Here is a 19220-nt window from a genome sequence, read left to right as displayed (position 1 = left end):
TACTGGGAATGGTGACTCCACCACATCCCTGTGCATTCCATTCCAATGCTTAACCTTTTTAGTGGAGAAGTACTTCATGATGTTTGACCTGAACATTCCCTCGTGCAGCTTGAGGCCATTTCCTCTTGTCCTGTTACTTGCTCTCTGGGAGAAGAGGACAACCCCCACCTGGCTACACCCTCCTTTCAGGGAGTTGTAGAGGACAACAAAGTCTCCTCTGGGCCTTCTTTGCTCCAGGCTAAGCACCCCCAGCTCCCTCAGCCATTCTTCATATGACTCACTCTCCAGACCCTTCACCAGCTCCATTGCCCTTCTCTGGACATGCTCCAGCCCCTCAATATCTTTGTTGTAGTGAGGGGCCCAGAACTGATCACAGCCTCACCAGTGCTGAGTACAGGGGGACAATCTCTGACCTGTTCCTGCTGGCCACACCATTGCTGATCCAGGCCAGGATGCCATCGGCCTTCTTGGCCACCTGGGCACAGCTGGCTCATGCTCAGCTGCTGCTGACCAGCACCCCCAGGTCCTTTTCTGCCACTCTTCCCCAGCCTGTAGCCCTGCCTGGGGTTGTTGTGACCCAAGGACAGGACCTGACCCTTGGCCTTACTGAACCTTGTAGCACTGGCCTCAGCCCACTGCTCCAGAGATCCCCCTGCAGAGCCTTCCTGCCCTCCAGCAGATCAACACTCCCACCCTATTTGGTGTCACCTAAAAACTGACTGAGGGGGCATTTCATCCCTTGTGCAGATCATTGATAATACATTAAACAGGACTGGCCCCAGCACTGAGCCCAGAGTAGCACCACCCGTGACTGGCCTACAGCTGGATTAACTCCATTCACCACCCCTCTCTGGGCCCAGCCATCCAGCCAGTTCTTAACCCAGTGAAGAGTGCGCTTGTCCAAGCCATGGGCTGGCAGTTCCTCCAGGAGAATTCTGTGGGAGACCGTATCAAAGGCTTTACTGAAAGCCAGGTTGGCTGTGTCCACAGCCTTTTCCTCATCCACTGGTTGGGCCACCTTGTCATTAAAGGAGGTCAGGTTGTTCAAGCAGGCTTTCCTAAACATGTGTTAGCTTTCCTAAACCATGCTTTTCCTAAACCTGTCCCCTGGTTGCCTGTTTAATACTGTTCTGCTTGCATAGAGTTGAGTGAGTCACTGTTAAGACCACAGTTTTCAAAAATAATTTCTAACATTTGCTTGTCCATATTGAGTCTGTTCTTCTGAAGTAGCACCTTTGAAAGTCAGTTAGTGCTAGAAGAGGGGACCTTTTTAAAAAATCAAGCCCAATTTGGCTGAAGGTACATACCAGGAGTTAAAAAAACCTCAATGCTTCTGCTGTTGCTTCCCTGTTTTTAGAAATTAACCCAGTCTTTCTACAGTGCTATGAGGATTAATGAGCTAAAATTAACAAAGTGCTTAGAAAATGGAAATTTTCAGCACTGAGTCATACAGTAATGCCCTGCCTAGTGGTTGGTGATGACCACCATGTGAAAGCAAAACAGAACTTACTCAAAAGTAAGTTATGAATCACTAGCTTCATATAACTTGGACAGTAATAGTTTGTGCACATTTGTTTGCAGTTCTGTAACTGTTTGTAGTAACTCTGATGAATGCCTTTTCCTACATATTCTGCTGTGTTGAGGATACCCAATTATACCTCGTGGCAAACCATGGCAGCTTTTACTGTACGGAAGGGAAGTGATTGGCTTTCTCCAAAGCCACTAATTCTGCCACTCCTGAAAATTATTCCCAGGGAATTTTTGGTGAGAGTGATTCATTTTCTCCAAGAGGTTGTTATACCCTTGTAGCTGTATTTTGGACCTGCTGTGGTTGTATCATTTGATCTCCCACGTGGCACCACTATGTTCCTGCTGCTTAGCTGCTTTGTGAGTAATAAGCTTATCCTGGAAAAGAGATGAGATGAAATACTTTTAAAAAATGCACTCATAAATGTGGAGCAACTAAATTTGTTCCAAGCCCCAGTGCCAAGAAACTTAAAGAAATATTTATGTAGGATTAAAAAATTATGTAGGATTAAAAAATGAGGAAATCGCAATGAAGTTCTTACAGCTGTGGAGCAAAAAAAAAAAAAAAAAAGAAAAAGTGCCTCATTTTAGGATGACATGGATATTTGAGGAAAAAACAACAGAGGAGGTACAAGAATTGAAAGCTATATTTAGGGCAATGCTGTGTGGGTTTATGGTATATCTATAGATATACTATATCTATGGATATCTATGGTATGAGGCAGGAGGTAGAAGCATTAGTGGGTGTGAAAATTGGTTGCAGAATGTTAGTTACTGTCAGAGTTGAGCAGAATTTTCTTTTTCCTCAGAAAGTGTGGTTTCTGGTTAGCTGACACTGTTAAAATCAACCCTAATTTGTAAATAGAAATCTGTGATTAAAAAGCAAAAAAAGAGGAAAAAAAAGGTGGGGATGGAGGGTTGGAAATGCTTTAACAACTTTCCATTATGAAACACTTTCATCTCTGAGGGTTAGAAAGTTAAATGGGAGCTAAATGGGAAAGAAACCACTTTTAAAAAAAAAAGGGAAGAAGAAAATTAAAAAGTAAAAAATAAATGGGCATGTTGTTCCTGTGCTCCGTGTTGTACTCCTCACCTGTGGGGTGGGGTGCTTCCCTTCTGAGCAGGGTCTGGGTTCCTGTCTGGCCCGTCCTTCTGGAGGCGCAGTCCCAGGAGCAGTAAAGAAGCCCTGGGTGCTGCTGACAAGGAGGAGGCTTGCTCCTCCTCCTCTTCCTCCAGCCCCATAGCACTCCTCCCACCCCTGTGCTGGCAGCAGGGCTTGCTGCAGCCCCTGCAGCTAATCAAGGAGAAATATTCCTCCCCTGCCCCCACAGTCAGGGAGTTGAACTGATGGGTGCAGAGTTCTGACAAGGGCCAGAGCCAGGTAAGGAGGAGGAGGAGTGGGGAGCAGGCAGGTGCCAGGGGAGAGCTGGTTGCAAGGAGAGCTACTCTCAGAGGCAGAAAGTTCTCTTTCAGCTGAGCTGCACACAGAACACTGCTCTAGCCACTTTGGAGCAAGGCTTTTGCCCTCTGCTTTCCCTCCTCTTGCGCTAATGCCTGGGCAGCAGTGTAGTCTGGGATGTGCTGCTCTGAGTCACTCCTGCTGAAGCTGTTTTGTGCTGTAAGAGGCATGGCTGGAGGGAGAGTCAGGCTTTGTGCTTTTTGACAAATGGCTGGGCTGTGTGCTGGAGAGGAGCAATTACATTTTAGTTCCTGATCTGCTAAACATTGAGATATTTTTGCAAAGTGTCAGTGCTTCAGGAGGAGGATCAGTGGTTTGAATCCTCACATGGAAAAGTGGCTCTTCTGTTCACCAAGACATGTGCAGCATCTGATTTCAATCTTAGTAAGCACCCACAGAAGCAAAGCACATCAGTTGGCCACAAGTTTAATTTTTATATGACTAGATTATTTTAAAAATGACCCTAATAATAACAACTGATTTGGATTCAATTCCAAGGTACTTCCTGTTTCAAATGCACTTTGCTAGGTGTTCTAGATGCCTCTGTAAAGTGTGATTACAACTCACTGCTTCTCCAGAAAACTTTGCTCCATTAAGCTTTGTCAGATACCACTGTATCTGACCTCCAGTAAAGGGAGGAAAAGGAAGGCAGAGGCTGGTTCTGTTGCCAGCTGTCTCTCTGCAAGTCATTGTGCACACCCTTCCACACAGCACCCTGTACATCCTTTTTCAGCCCCAACCTACCCTGAATATCAGAAAGACCTATGTGTCCTTCTTAACAGAAGAGATAAAGTTAGGAAGAAGTTGACACTAAGGTGGCCTCTAGCTCTGACAGCTGGAGGCTGTGACTGCATCGCTGGCTCAGAACACTCTGCTTCTTTCTGTCTGCCCCTAGCTTTTTGTAAATGTCTTTAATGTATTGCTGAAAGCATTTTGTAAACTAAAGGAGAACTAAAACTTAACGGAAAAACATGCCTAAAATGAGTTCTACTCTTAGTTCTGCCTAATCAGGTCCTGTTTGTTTGCTTAGATGCTGTTTCAATATATAAATTGTCTATGTTGTGCTGTAGGGCATCTCTTTCCTTGTGCTTTGTGTGTGAGATCTCAAAGAAATCTGGTTTTATTTTTTCACAGAAAATTCCTTTGAGTTCAGAAGAGCTGTATATTGCTTCTTAGCTTTTCAAATCCCAAGGACACCCACAGTCCTGTTAGATAATGGGCCCTGATATCTGTTAGTTGTGCAGATCTGCATACATTGCTCCCTCTTGTCTGGTGGATCTAATACCAGATATAAGATGCTTTTGTGTGGTGTAAGGCAACGTACTGGGAAAGCCTCTCTGTAACACGGACATGTATCTGTCTGTGCAGCATGACTGCTTATCTGCCTGAAGATAGTTGACTCTGCTGGGCTTTCTTTTCCTTACTTGTTACCCAATTCAGTGGGAAACCACAAAGATGTGATAGGACATGCTCGTCAGAGCAAGTGCAAGGGGCGGGCTGTGTGTTGACAGTAGTCTTGGACAGCTGTGGAGGGTTGGCTCCTGCTCTAAGCAGTTTGTGCACTGTGGACACCACTATCTTTGTCCTGCACTCTTGTGAATTGCTGGGAAAAGACTAGGTCTGACCTGTGGCAATTCCTGGGACTGTAGCAGTGTAGGGATCAGTTCAGAGAAAGCATTTGTCTCTTCAGAAGCTGGATCCATTGGAGCACTTGTTGCCCTACAGCGTATTTTGCAATCCAAGTGTTTCCCAAGAGTGGCAGTTTAATGAGCTCTTGCTGACACTTGACAAACTGTCCTGTTGGCTTTCTGCTAGGTGTGTGTGCACCAAATTAAAAAATGCTTATGCTATAAAATGCTCTTCGTTGTGCTTTCCTACTGGAAGAGCATTCTGTTCTGCTTTGCTAAATGCTGCTATGATTTAATCCCCGTGAAGTCAGTGGGCCAAATTGTTGGGGTTTTTTTACTGGTGTAAAATTCATTAAACCCTGTATAGCTGCACCTTCTGGCTCAGTGATATGTAGGCATAAATCATCATATTGCCCTTCCTACTGAATTCTGTAGAGTGACAATATGGATAGCAAGGAGGTTTATTAATTATGATAAAGTTAGAGACATCCACATATAGACTAGTGCTGTAGGCATGATTTAAAACACATCAAACAGCAGATGTTCTGTTTCACAGAGGTAAGGTAGGTTGAGTAATGATAAAAACTGTCTAAGCTAGCCACAAACTCTTGCTAAACTATTAAGTAGGTAACTTTTCCTCTCCTTTTTCCTTTCTGTTTTCATTACTTTTGTGCCTATAAATCTGAGATGGAGAAGAAAATGTGCTGCTGAGGTGATGTACTTGGAACTTGGGCAGGGCTAGCTCCATTTGCTTTCCAGCTCTCCCCAGCGCAAGTGACCTCTGAGGGCAGCCAAAGCTTCCCATGTGAGCAATCCTGCAGAAGCAGCAAAAACAAGGAGAGGGAACCCCAACAGCACCCCTGCATGTCCAGCAGCTGTAGCCTGGAACACCTAATGGCAGCAGTGGGTTGCAGCCTTTGCTGACTTAAAGAGGATGGTGGTGTTGAGGAGCCAGCTTGGGCTCTGCTGTGTCTTCCTGCTCCTACTGCAGGCACACATCTCCAGCTGTTGAACTGGAATCGCAGGGTGATGCCGTAGCTATGGCTAACACCGGCCTCCAGTGAGACTGTATGGGAGGAGGCATTTGTTACACACTTAGGAAACAAAAGCATTTAGATAATAGTCTGAGAAGCCGGTGTGAATTGTTAAACTTCAAGCTGAAAAGGCTGAACAGCTGCCCAACCAGAGAAAGTTTAGAATGTTAAATAACCGTATAGAGAGAAATCACTGAGATGCAGGGGCTAATCAAGCATTGCTACAGAAGTGCAGGCAGCAATTTCCTATTGTGTCGCTAATTTGTATCTCCCATTGATAGTTGAATTAGCTAATGAGTCAAATGACTTAACCTCAGCATGAGCTGTTAATGGACAAAGGAATCTAAAGGACTCTGCTTCAGTGTCAAAATGGATGTTGCTGTAGATATTTAGAAAAAAAAAGAAATATAAGAGCATAAAGCAGCCTATAGAAAGTCAAACTTGTACAAGTAGGTGGTTGATTGGAGTGAAGCCACTGTTCAGCATGTCGCCCAAAATGTCTTAAGAAAGCTATATGATACAAGAATATTTGCATGAACATACTGCCTTTTTCTATACTTGAAAATGTGGAATGTTAAAAGGAGAAATGTCACTTTCCTCACTGAAGGGTGAGAACAAAGGAGAAAGACTTGTCCTGCTTGATCATTTCAGATCCTGGCCAGAAGCAGGAATTTCTCTTTGTCTAGGCAGTATCACATATGCAAATAGAAGCAGCAAGGTTGAATTGTACATTGGGAAGCATGTAAAGCACCTTCTGATGTTTCATAGTTTGCTCCCTGAAGCCAAAACATATGGATGAAAGGGGCCATGAAGGGAATCTTCTTGGCTGGTATGTAATTGCATGTCTTGTTTGGTAACAATTACTCTAGTTAGTGACAGGCCTCTAGTAATGCTGTGTTTAAGAATCCTGTCTAGGAAGTCTGATGTTATGACAGCTGTATGCTAATTTTCTTTCCAGATTTTAACATATGGAAAGGATTCCTGAATGAGTTTCCAGCTACACCAGGGAGTCATTTGTTACAGCCTAACTTTAGAGTATACCTTCTAGCCAGTCTCAAAATAGGTTACAAAATGTCCAGACCACCAAAAAGTGATAAAAGCCAAATTATCTTACAGAGATTTAATCATTTCTGAATTACTAAATTCAGTTAATTTTATTTATGTTCTTCTAACATTCAGTTTTCTAGAGACTGAAGTTAATAGTGGTAGTAGATTCAGGTCATGATAATATAGCAATAAGTACTTGAGCTAGTTGTTATCTGAAGTTAGTTCAAAGGCTTTCAGAAGAACTTGAAAATTTCCTAGGCAAAAAGAGGAAGGTGGTTTTGAATTGATAATAAATTTAATATTTCAGTGTCTTTTGAACTTTTGGTTAAAGCAGCATGAAAGCTCTACAGTTAGTAACCAGAATTACTGCCTGCAAATACATTTGGGCTTACTCCAGCATTGGAGTGAACACTGTGAGTACCAGCTGTGGGGAAAAAAAAATGGACTGGCACTGTGTAATAGTTAAAAACTTACACAGATTCCATTAATTGAGCTAACATGAGCTCTCAATTAATTGGAGATGAATAAGAATCTGCACTTGGGGTCCATGGTACCTCAGTCTCTTGCCCAAATCCACAGAGAACCTCAATGAAGATAAAAAAGTGAACCAAATTACTTTGGCTTTCAGCTTGAAGTGGTAGAGAATATGGTGGGTTTCAATGGGCATTTCTCATCTGTGGCTGCAATCTACCCACCTTCCCTTAAAAATCTGTTTTCTTAATGCAGAAGTTACCTAGAGACAGTTTTCAGCCTAGAAATCAAATATGACCATACAAACTCCTCATGAGTGAGCTCAGTGTATAGCAGCCATTTTTCATATATTGAGGTTTGTACTAGTAGTATGTAAGAATGCAAAAAACTGATTTGTTTATTTATTTGCTACTATGACATGCAGAGGATATAGATGAATAATGAGGTAAAGTAGGACCTTACAGTCCACTTTTCCTAGGTGGAAATTAGATCTCCACTTGTTACTTGGGCTGGACCATTCTTGGGCCATGGTCTTTGAATTTTTCTTCAGCTGACTTATCAGCAAATTTCGGATAACCTTTCTCTGGCCAAAGATTGTTTAGAGTAAAAAACCTGCTTTTATTTGAATGTCTCCAAACACCTCTTGATGTTTACCCAGACATGGGCCTTCATGACAGAAACCCTGGAGCAGAAACTCCCATTTCCTCTTGTATCACAACTCCACTAAACTGACCTAGGTGTATCCCCAAAACTTCATCTTCTAGACCCTCCTGACTTTTACTTGCAATTTTTCCAGTGCAAGTGGCCATTGTGGGACAGTTAATGAATATTCCATGGAGTCTTCTATTGCTTTTCTTCTTTCAGAGCATAGTTATTGTGTTCTTTGCAACCTAGAGAAAAATCTAAAGGTCTCTAGAGATTGTGTGGGCCTCTGTCATGTATACTAACTGGTGGGTGCCCCTTCCATGCTGATCCCAGGGGATAACATGAGCCAAAGAGCTGAAAATACTTATCCTCTCATAAGAAGACATATGAGTTATTCATAGCTGAACTAGTGAACCCAGAACCCTTCATCTCTCGGGTGAAACTTGGATGTCTTCTCTAGCAGAGACTGTGAGAATGTCTTTTGAAAGCCATTCAATAAATTCTTTTGGATCAACTGTTACTTTTTGAAAGATATTTCTTGAAGTTTTTCAGAAAGGAAAAGGATACAGAAGGAATGCTTACAGACCTATTTTTCAACTTCATTACAAAGGAGTAAATATACTGTTGAAAACCTGAAATGTATTAGGTTGTTTAAAACCAAAAGAAATAAGCACATGCATGCTACCTGCCAGGCTGAACTGTTTAACTGAAGTTATGAGTGGTGGTCTCTGAGGGAGCATTTTAGAGCTCAATATGCTGATATTTATCTTCTCCAGGCTGTGCTGGAATGGTTCACCTACCACTCCCTGTTTTTCAGTAAGTCTGAAGGCATGAAGACCACCAAAACTTTGTTCCTTGCTGAGAGTTGGCTCAGACTTTGGTATTATTTTTGCACCAGGGATTTTGGAAATATTTGTTATCTTCTCTTGGAAGTTTACTTTTCTCTTGATAGTAACATTGGCTAGAAAATGATAACTGTAAGCTTATCATAATTAACTGATCAGTCTGGGGAATTTGCAGAACAATGAAAAATGCAGCTTTCCATACACCTGGCTTAAATTTATTACCCAAATGTAATATCTCATTTCCAGATAAACCATACAGGGGATTATGGAAACTCTCTGTAACAGGAAGTGGAATATCCTACATGCTGAAGATCAGCTGAGTTGTGTTTTGTTGGTGGTTTCTAGAACATTTGGGAATTACTGAAAATATTGAATACATTCTTTCCTAGTGGACATTCTGGACCTCCTGCAATCTTTTACAGTTGTGGATCCTATTTTTCTTTCAAGCTAAAATTCATATTACTATTCTCAGAAATAAGTAGATGCCCGCTTTATTGCTGTTTTGCATAATCTGTCTGAAATCACTGGACAATACTGGTGTTTAAAAAAGGCTGTCAGTTGCTCTGATCTGATGTCAGGATATCAGTCTTTCATAGACTAGGCCAAGTCCATCACAACTGCTTGAGTGCCCCTGTATCTACAGCATCTAACAACTGCAGATTAAAAACTGCAGCAGAGAGGACAGGAAGTGAGAATCCTCTTTCCCTTTCAAGTGCCAGAGAACTACAAACAAGAAAATTATCATTTTGTTGCAGTGGAGTTGTTAATGAACATCAGAGCTGGAGTCAGCAAGAAACTGGGAAGGACAACTGTCAGGGCTCATCACCCACATGCCCTTGTGAAATAAATGTTCTCTTAGTCATAAACATTCTTTGACAGTATCTTTAGGCGCCAGTACTAATGAAACTTAAAGTATTTCTTGTGCTCTACTGAAGAGACAGAGGCTTCTGGCTATTTTAACCTGTGTAGCTGGTATGTATGTATGTATGTATGTATGTATGTATGTATGTATTTGTGTAATATTTGTGCTATGCTGGTGATAGATAAACCCAGCATGGGAAGGAATTTCCAGACTCAGCATGTCCAATCCTCTGCTTGTTATGGCTTTGGACAACCCTATTGATACATTTATCCTATTCCATTTTAAAATATATTGTTTGCAATCTTTGTGCCTAGGTAAGTCTGTTCTAGAAATTTATTTGTGTGATGGTTGAAAACCAGTCTTCTGATTGCCAGCATAGACAGATTCCCGGCCAGTGGAATGACTGGTTGGTATCTTCTGGCCTTTGCCATTGCTTAAGTAGCTCTAGCTCACAACTACATGTTGTCAACCCCTTCTCCACACTTCCACATTTTTCTTTTGTGTTTCCAACTCAAAAGTCCCAGCTTACATAAGCAATGGTTCTTACAGGTCCCTGAAACTGTCTTCCATGTGATTTCATTCTAGGACTGTGCCTTCATCTTCAAGGTCATCCACATCCCCTTTATGCATCTCCAGCTGTGCTCCTAATTAATGCTCTGTAGTAACTTTGAGTGATTTGAGTATTTAATTGGAGTACTTACTATTGTACTTTCTTTGCTGAGACAAATAATGAAAATATCAAATAAAACTAGTACCCCCAAACCCACCTTGAACAAAATCTACAATCTAGCCTTTCCCAGGCCTAGGAGTTAATTCAGACAAATTGATTCTCATCTTACCTGCTAGCCAGTTCTGTCTTGTTTTAATTCCTATCCTTTTCATTTTGGCTAAAAACTTCCCCAGGGATATGATAAAAGTTTCCTGTTTCTTTTTTTCTTTTTAAACTAAGTTTCCAGAAGGTTATTTTTATCCTTTATTTTTGTCTTTAAAAAAATATTTTATTGAAGGTGGATGTCAGATTAGTTTGACACCATCTGCTTACCCATAATGTATATATGTTATAGTCCATTTATCTTCAGGTTTCTGATTTTTCTTTCCTTGAATTTATTGTGAGAGCCTAAGGTTACTACATAGGTTATAGATCTGTATTTTCCAAAACTAGATTACCCCAGAATTCTCATTTTTTCTTTAAGCGTAGGTATTGGATGTTATTCACCAGCTGTATAGCCTCATCCTCTTTTCCCCATCATCAGTTGAATTATTCACTGATATCTCTGCTCATGAGTTTCAATTTCATATGCCAAGTTTTATATGTTGAGAGCTTAAGTTTAGTCCTCTGCTCAGCTGCTTGAGTGCAGCATGGCTTACACCCACCTCAGACATGGCCATTTTCTGATCATTAATTCCTGTCCTGCCTTACTCATCCCTCTTGATTACAGACATATTTCAGCCTGGTTCAGCCAAGCCCTGTGGGACTGGTTTTACCATGGCCTTTAGAGTCAGACTCTGTTTTAGTGAGTGTTTGGTGATGTGGTAAGTGGATCAGGTGAAGTCAGGGATACCAGGAAAGACTCACAGCTGCTAACTGTTAATGAAGCATCTCCACTTACCTGGGTGCAGTTCTCTTGCCTGATTCTGACAAAACATGAGACTTCATCTCTCTCGCCTTCTCTCTCCTACAGCTGAGGATAGTTATCAAGTAGTGCCCAGAGCTGCTGCTCCTCACAGATCTGAAAATGATGCCCTGCAGTGGTCTTAGTTTGTCTTGGAGTGAGAGACTGAGTACATTTAATTTATCTGTGTTGTCTTCTTATGTAGATGTAGAAGGAATTTTTATTCAATTTATCATTGTCTTTGGAGTGGCAGGTGGAAACACTCCTCTTTGCCATAGTTTGAAAAAAGAGGTGGTTACACCACCTACACAGTGCTTGACATTTGATAACACTTGATGTGCTTGTGATGGTTATTTGGCATTTTTTAAATCAGTGAGAGCAGTCTGAAATGGAACAAGTTCTGATGCATTATGAAAAGAGAACTATGAATAAAGAAACAGGATCCTCAGTTCCTACTCTCTCCTCATGATGATTGTGGCTTTGCAGTGAGCAGCTGAACTGGTAAGAACATCTATGACTTGAAAGTAATTAAGGCTTCTTTGTTAATTAAACAGAAGAAGAAAGATAAGTGACATTTGCAATTGCTGATGGCTTCTTTATGGTAAATGAATTGCCGGATGGTCGGTGTTGATGTTTTCCAGTTGATTTCCTTTGGATTCTTGGCTGGGATTGCAGCAGAGATTATTATTGTCTCACACATCTGCTAGACGATGAGTTTCCATTGTACCTCACTGTCACAAACACATGAATAACTTCCACATTCACCACTTGTACGTGTGTCACTGCATCAACATGGGAAGAAACATTCCCATAGGCATAGAGCTCTTGGATATGCTGCATGTGTTTGTTTTTCAAACCAACTGTCCCATCTGTGTGCTCTGTGCCTGTTTTTAATTGAATGTTGAGCAGTGAGGAACACGATTTAAGAAGTATGTTTTCTGTCAGTTTTTAGTGGTTTGACTGTAACTTCTCTTGAATGATTGAGTCACTTACCTGCCTGCCAGCAAGACATAACATTGCAGGAGTAATGGCATTCTTGGTGATGCTGTTAGTAACTAAAAGTGTGAGTGTGTTCTTAGTACTTGATGGTTCTTTGCTAGACACCAAGCAAAATGTTTAGTATGCATTTCATTTGATGTAGTTTAAACTTTTCACAAAGATGTAGTTTAAGCTTTCCTCCCTGTGCTTTTCTGGGAATCCTAGCATTTATCTGCTGTTGCTACTCTTCTTGTTTGCAACAAGCTGATTGCATTGGGTTTGTGTTTCAAAGTATTGGTGGCAGGGGCCTACAGGGTTGGCTTCTGTAAGATTTTAGATGCTTCCCAGTGCCAGTTGGCTCCAGTATGGACTCAGCACTGGCCAAGGCTGAGCCCATCAGCAGCGATGGTAGCTCCTCTGGGATAAGATATTTAAGAAGGGGGAAAAAACCTGCATGATCACAGCTGGAGAGGGGACTGAGAATATCTGAGAAAAACAGACACCAGGATCAGTGAAAAAGGAAAGGAGGGCTGGGATGTGCTCTGGGTGCTGGAGCAGACCTTGCAGCCCTTGGTGCAGACCATGGTGAGGCAGCCTTTCCACTGCAGCCCACAGAGAGAGATCGACCTGCAGACTGCGGAAAACCCACACCAGAGCAGATGGATGCAGGAAGGAGGCTGTGACCCCATGGGAAGCCCATCTTGGAGCAGGTTTGCTGGCCAGATTTGTGACCCTGTGGGGGATCCATGCTGGAGCAGTTTGTGAAGAACTGCAGCCCATGGGATGGAGTCATGCTGGAGAAGCTCAAGTAGGACTGCATTCCATGGGAGAGTCTCCATGCTGGAGCAGGGGAAGAGTGTGAGGAGTCTTCCCCATGAGGAGAAAGGAGTGGCAGAGACAATGTGTGATGATCTGACCACAACCCCCTATTCCCTGATGCCTTGTGCTGCTCAGGGGAAGGAGGAAGAGAAAATCAGGAATAAAGTTTAGTCCAGGAAGAAGAGACGGGTGAGGAGAAGGTGTTTTTAAGATTTAGGTTTATTTCTCATTATCCTACTCTGATTTGATTAGTAATAAATTAAACTAATTTTTCCAAGTTGCCTTGGTTTTGCCTGTGACTGGTTAATGATCTCTCCCTGTGCTTATCTCAACCCATGAACCATTCATAACATTTCTCTCCCCTGCTCAGCTGAGGAGGGCTGTGATCGAGCTGCTTTGGTGAACACTTGGTGTCCAGCTAGGGTCAACCTGCCACACTATTTAGTATTTTCTTTTCTGGGGACACTCCTGTTTGCTAGGCTGGAAAAAAGCATTTGTTTCAGAGGTTCCTGTATCCCAGCTGGAAGTGATAAACATTTCAACTCAGCAAGCATGAATGTGTGTGTAAACATGACAGAGGTGTACTGCAGCAGAGAAAAATTATGTTAAAAGATTTAAACCATGTTTTGTTTAACTCTTTATTATCAGTCCCGTTTTTCTTCCAGACAGTTTTATAACAAGTATGTCAGTAGAATAAATCAAATGTACTACTGTAATGGAGCTGTAGGGGCAGATTTAGCTGTGGCACACTCACCATTTACTATGCGGGAAAGCCTTGCAAGCAGTGTTTTCAGTGAAGTATTCCATGTTTTCTTTAAGTAGAGAGAAACATAATTCTAGTAACATCAGAGTTTTCCAGGTTTTCTTTAATCATGATTTTTTAAAAAACCTAGTGCTGGTTTTACCTTGAATTTCAATGATTTTTCGGAACATATATCTCCCTACATACTTTTGCATCCTCATGGCCAGCAAAGAATAATATATACTGGAACAAATTTGTACTTGCACAGTGATAGCATCTTTCTTAATCTTGTGCAAATTCTATATAGTTTTGTTGCTAGTTTTACCTGAAAGAATAGTGGTCAACTAGCCTGTAAGAGAACACTTTCAACTTTCACATTATTATTTGTGAACATCTTTGATAATGTGAATTCTGTTGTAGAGCTAAATCCAAATTTCAATGTTTAAAGAGACTACATTTTGTAGGGTTTGGCTTTACTAATCCCCTTGCATTTATCACTGGAAGTAGAAAGAATTTCAGTGTTGAACTTTTTGCTGTGTTTATGTGCTTAAGCTTTGCATTTGTAATTACCCATCCTCTAATACTACGTCTTTTTTTGGGGGAGGGACATTGAGCTATGCAGCTGATATTGGTGCTTCTGTGCTTTTTGGGAATAATCTGTAGGAGCAGATCCACAGGAAGTCCCCTTCCACAGCAAAAGAAGGAAGAGGAGACAGGATGTGGACCCTAAACTGATCAACAACCCATACATCCTTCCTTCCTTTCTTACTTCCCTCCCCATGTTAGTTCTGCATACAATGTAGGATGCAGTAGGATGTCTTTTTTCACCTTGGATTCTTTCCGTGTAACTTTTTTTAGGTTTTGCTATTTAAAATAACATTTACTGTTGCTTCTCCATCGTCAGCAACTCGTTCTGCCAACAGCAAATGCTATAAAAATGGGCAAGGCTATATAGACCTGGCTCTGATAGTCCTGTACACTACAAAGGAAAAAGAAAATGAGGGTAAAGGCAGGAAAAGATGGGTCATCTGGAAAAGGCAATACAATATTCTATTTGCCTGCTTTGGGTGTTGTTATCCTGATTCCTTCTGTTTATGTTGTTTGCTGATTGTTTCACCCTATTTTCCTCTTCCCACATTTGTACTCTCTCTTCATTGCTTGTGTAAGTTAGTTTTACTGCTTCGTGAAGGACAAATATGTTTAATGATCACTTTGTAAAATCAGGGAAATAGGTTTTTTTTTTCTTTAGCTAACTACCTGAGATCAAGCTCTAGATCCTTTATGCCATTGCAAAATATAGCTCAGGTACATGCTGTTTGGAGGGGAGAAGGGCATTAAAACCCAGAGGGCAAGTAAAAAGAGTTCACCTGGGAAGCAATAGGAAATAATATCTTTGGCATCACCTTACCCTGAAGAAAATGTTGTTTAAAAGTCAATTTAAGTTTTAGGGCTTGGCTTACGCAGGAGTTGACAATGGTGGAAGTCAATAGGCATTCATGTGTTCTCATAGACAGAAGAGAGCCTCAAAATTACTTTAAAAGTCTAGAGGGAAGGAGAAAATGATTCAGGTTTGGTGGAAGAAGAGAGGTAAAAGCATAATCAGGGAAATAGACAAGACAGACTCTTTCTTAAGGTCTTAAAAATGATGGATGGCTGGAGTGGAGTTGTATAAAATGTGTTTTTTCTGCAAAAGTGATAACTCCTGGGGTATTGCATGTTACACAGGCTCTTATATATCAGGAGCAGCACCTGGCTGGGAGCAGAAGGTAAAAAAGCCTGAGGGGAGAAAAGTGTGACGTTGTTTCTGTAAGGATAGGGAAAGGAGAAAGTGGTCAAGTATTTGACATGTGGGTGGAAAATGTCAGCCTCGATGCTAAGCTTGACCTGAGCACCTTAATAACAGATAGAAAAACCCAGGCTGACATTGTGCTGAGTTATTTGCATGTCTTTCTCTGAATTGCCTCTGGAGTCTGTCAGCCATGTTTTGTCTTACCAGGAAGGCTCTTTGTGCATTGCAACGTGCTCTTTTGGGCCTAAAATTCCCATTTTCCTCTCTGCTTCAGTCCATGTAGTTCAATTCTCTCTGAGAGGAACTGGTCCTGCTCTGCATTGACAGGAGAACAGCAACACCCAGGCAGCTAAATTCTGTTGTCCTTCTCAATTTCTTTATTGCAAGCTGTCATGATATTACTGCAAGATGGGTGGTATTTGTTTTAATTACCATTTCAGTTGCTGGTGTTAGTGATTAAATAAGACTCTTACCTTTCACTTAAAAATAAATCTTCAGAATTTGTAGGTGTTGAGAAAGAGTTTGAAAATGTGGTAATGTGGTGTGAATTATACTCTGGAGGTTTAAAGGCTAGGAAACAAAGCAGCAAACTTTAACCTCCCCTTTATTTTATTGCTGTTTTAGCATCTGAGGTTGCTGAAAATCCTCTTTCCTTTATCTTTTCTGTCCTTTTTTTTTTATTTGTTGGTTGCTTTATAATTTTAAGCTACGTGGATTGATAATACTGCAGATCAAAAATCACTTCTTCACTTCTAGAATTTTTAATTAGAATTTCCACATGAACATCTCTGCAGATTTTCAGCAGCCAATTGAGGAAATATAAAGAGAAAGAACATGATTTTTAAATGAATGCTCAGCATTGTTGGATAGCTCTTGAGTTTAAATGTAGATGTTACTAAAAGCTACAGTCTGTCAGTAAGTAGAGCAGGGCAGTGCTCTGGTTTCCAGCTACTGTGTAGATGGACTGCAAACTTGAGAAAATTGGTAAAGTGTTTGCAAGAAGAAGGGATTGTGTCTGTATTATGAATTATGGTGTTTGTTCCAGGGCAAAATTCTTTTTTCTTCTTAAATCTTTAAAGGATTGAGGACTAAGCCATGTTGAACAATGGTGTGCTCATCCAAGGAGAACTGCTGAGTGCATTTAATAATCTTCACTGGTTGTCTCAGCACAGAATGTGCTGATTATAGATAGTGCTGCCTTCAAAAGCATGCTGTTAGCAAGAGCCTTACGTTTATTTTGGTAGATCAGATATGCACATTGCTTCAGACACTCTCCCATGTCCAGCTTCTGTTTGGAAAGCAGAGTTTCAAGGCATCGTTGCTCCTTGCTTTGACCTCTCCCATTGTTTGCTGAGGGGTGATTGCAAATTTTGTATTTTTTCTGGACATGGCACTTAGTGTCCTGGTCTGGTTGACATGGTGGAGTTAGGTCATAGGTTGGACTCAATGGTCTCAGAGGTTTTTTCCAGCCTAATCAATTGTGTGATTCTCTCCTGCTGTTGTAATTGTACTAGACAACTGAACATGTTCGCCAGGTAAGAGCAAATACTTTTCCTGTTTCTGTCCTATAACCCTCTAATTTGTTTATGTGTTTTATTTCAAATGCAGACTTTAGTAACGTGCCTGACATCACATCCAGTTTGAAAAGGAGCAGTACTGATGGCACTCTGGACCAAGTGCCACACAGGGAGAAGACTGATCCACCCTTCAGGGTAAGAAAATGCTTGACACAACAATCCTTATGAACCAAAAGGCAATGGTGTAGTGTTAATGCTCTGCATTTTGTTGGAAAGAGTTTACCATATGGCATTAGCTTGAAAAAATTTTTATGCATATTAGGTGCACTTGGAGTTTTAGTATCTTGAGGTCACCCTGACAGGTCAGCATCTACAGCACAGCTGCTGCATCTGCAGGAGCAGTGTCATGGGGGCAAATGGCAAGCAGGTGGAGACTTGTCAAATTCATTCTTCTGTGTGGCTTGAACCCAGTTCCTGCAGAGAACAGTAAAGCTGCTACAGCTTTCTAATTGATTCAGTTTGTTTTGTTTTCTCTTTTTGCTGGTGTTTCCAGGGCTTACTGATAATATTGCAGTGACCATAGCAATACTACTATGTCAGTTGTTTTAGACTGGCTACAGGCTTGGAGAGGTGCAATGTTCAAAAGACAGTGATTGCCACCCTCTAATTTGGAGACCCTTTATGTGGTTGCAGTTTCTATCTGATGTGGCTCGACTAATGGTTCTCCTTCCTTCAGCAAGGGCTTTGGGGTCTGAGGCAGGAATGCCCAGAATTAGTGCCCACCTTCATGCAATGGTCTCTAAAGAGCAGCTTTTTGTCCATTTTGCTCTGAGTCAGGTGAATTGCAACCTGTGTCCAATTGGAGTGCATATTGTTTGGAACCTCCCAGCTGCAAGTGTGGGTAGTGTTTTTGAGTTGGTGGCCATGATTTTACCTGGCATTGCTATTCCGACAACAGAGATGTGTTTTTAAATTCTGTTGATGAGTTGGTTGTATCTTCAAGCAAATTTGGGATAACACTTGTGTTAGCACTGTTGCATAACAGGAATGATGTTAGAATTTTTATGGTTCTGGAATATATTACTGTCCTTGGTGGGTTGTATGAAAAATTGTTAGAGATCAGACAGAATGTTAAAACTCAGAAGACTGGAATAGGAAGATACATTGTGCCTTTAACTATACCTGCTGAGGGGAGCTGTCAATCTTACTTTATTAATTACTTCATAACCTACTTCAGTCTTATGCAGGTGATTTTATGCCCTTTCCCTAGAGAATAAGGAGAAGCCCGGTGATTGTGGGTCCTCAGCCCATCTCCTGCTGCACAAGGGGATTCCCACAGAGATGATCTGTGTCCTTATGCTTCCCCAAAGTCTTTGCAACCAGACAAGAACAAGCTGGATTTTCTCCCTTTAGGACACATTGCTCCTTTGAAAGAAGTATTGTGGATTTCTCTGCTCTGCTTGGCTGTAGGACTTCTGCCTGGCTTTAGAAGGCAGGGATCTTTGTGGGAGCACAGCAGAGGTGACCCCAAGGCTTAGGATGATTTGATGGCTGTTTTCACCAGGCCAGGCTCCCTGAGTACCTTGGGGTGCCCTGCTCACCCTGATTATGCAGTGTCCCCCATGCACTGTGTGGACATAAATGCTGACCTTCTGTCCTGCTGTAGGGGAGGAGATTCTGGGGCATCAGCTTTGCCCTAGCAGAAGAACAAAGCCAGTCCTGATTGCCTGTGTCAAATACACCAGGTGCCAGAAAATTAGGGAGAGTTCTGCGAATTTAAATACACAGAGAACAATTGATGTACACTAGTTGCTGCTTTTAATGCACTAAATTTGCTCCAATGCTCTAAATTGCATGCTGCAATTAAAGCTCAAAAAAAGAGGGGAAAATGGACAGGTCTGCTCCCTGTCCTCCCTCCAGCCTCAAATTTGTCAGATTCAGCAGTTATTAGGGCTTTTGCATGATTTGCTGAAGTAATTGCCCATTCTGTATTGCAGTGCACTTCTTGAGCTGACATGCAGGTCTGCTAGTGTCATTTTAAAAATTATCTGAGGCTGTCCTGGTTGTGTAGGTACAAGGGTGGAAAACAGCCTGGCAATCAGAGGCAGTCAGACTGCAGCTGTAAACGCGTCTGTGACAGGTCTATAATTTCTGCAAATGGTTTGTAATTGATTGCTGTCTTTCTGTTGGAGGGTGCCTATTACCGTCAGAGCTTTTTGTCTGACCCTCTTGATATCCCCAATA

The 19220-nt window shown here is 41.6% G+C and overlaps 1 protein-coding gene across 1 annotated transcript in view; it reads left to right on the top strand.

The window, feature by feature from the left end:
* Positions 1–19220, top strand: part of TIAM2 (TIAM Rac1 associated GEF 2) — a 137133-nt gene that overhangs the window by 88366 nt on the left and 29547 nt on the right. Inside the window, exon 14 of the mRNA XM_058802082.1 lies at positions 17068–17171. Coding sequence (XP_058658065.1) covers positions 17068–17171 — 104 coding nt within the window. The remainder of the gene's footprint in view (positions 1–17067; positions 17172–19220) is intronic.

This window comes from Ammospiza caudacuta, chromosome 3, assembly GCF_027887145.1.
Source record: "Ammospiza caudacuta isolate bAmmCau1 chromosome 3, bAmmCau1.pri, whole genome shotgun sequence".
NCBI classification, from domain to species: Eukaryota; Metazoa; Chordata; class Aves; order Passeriformes; family Passerellidae; genus Ammospiza; species Ammospiza caudacuta.
The sequence above is the reverse complement of the archived record's forward strand: the minus strand, read 5'-3'. Positions and strand labels throughout refer to the sequence as shown.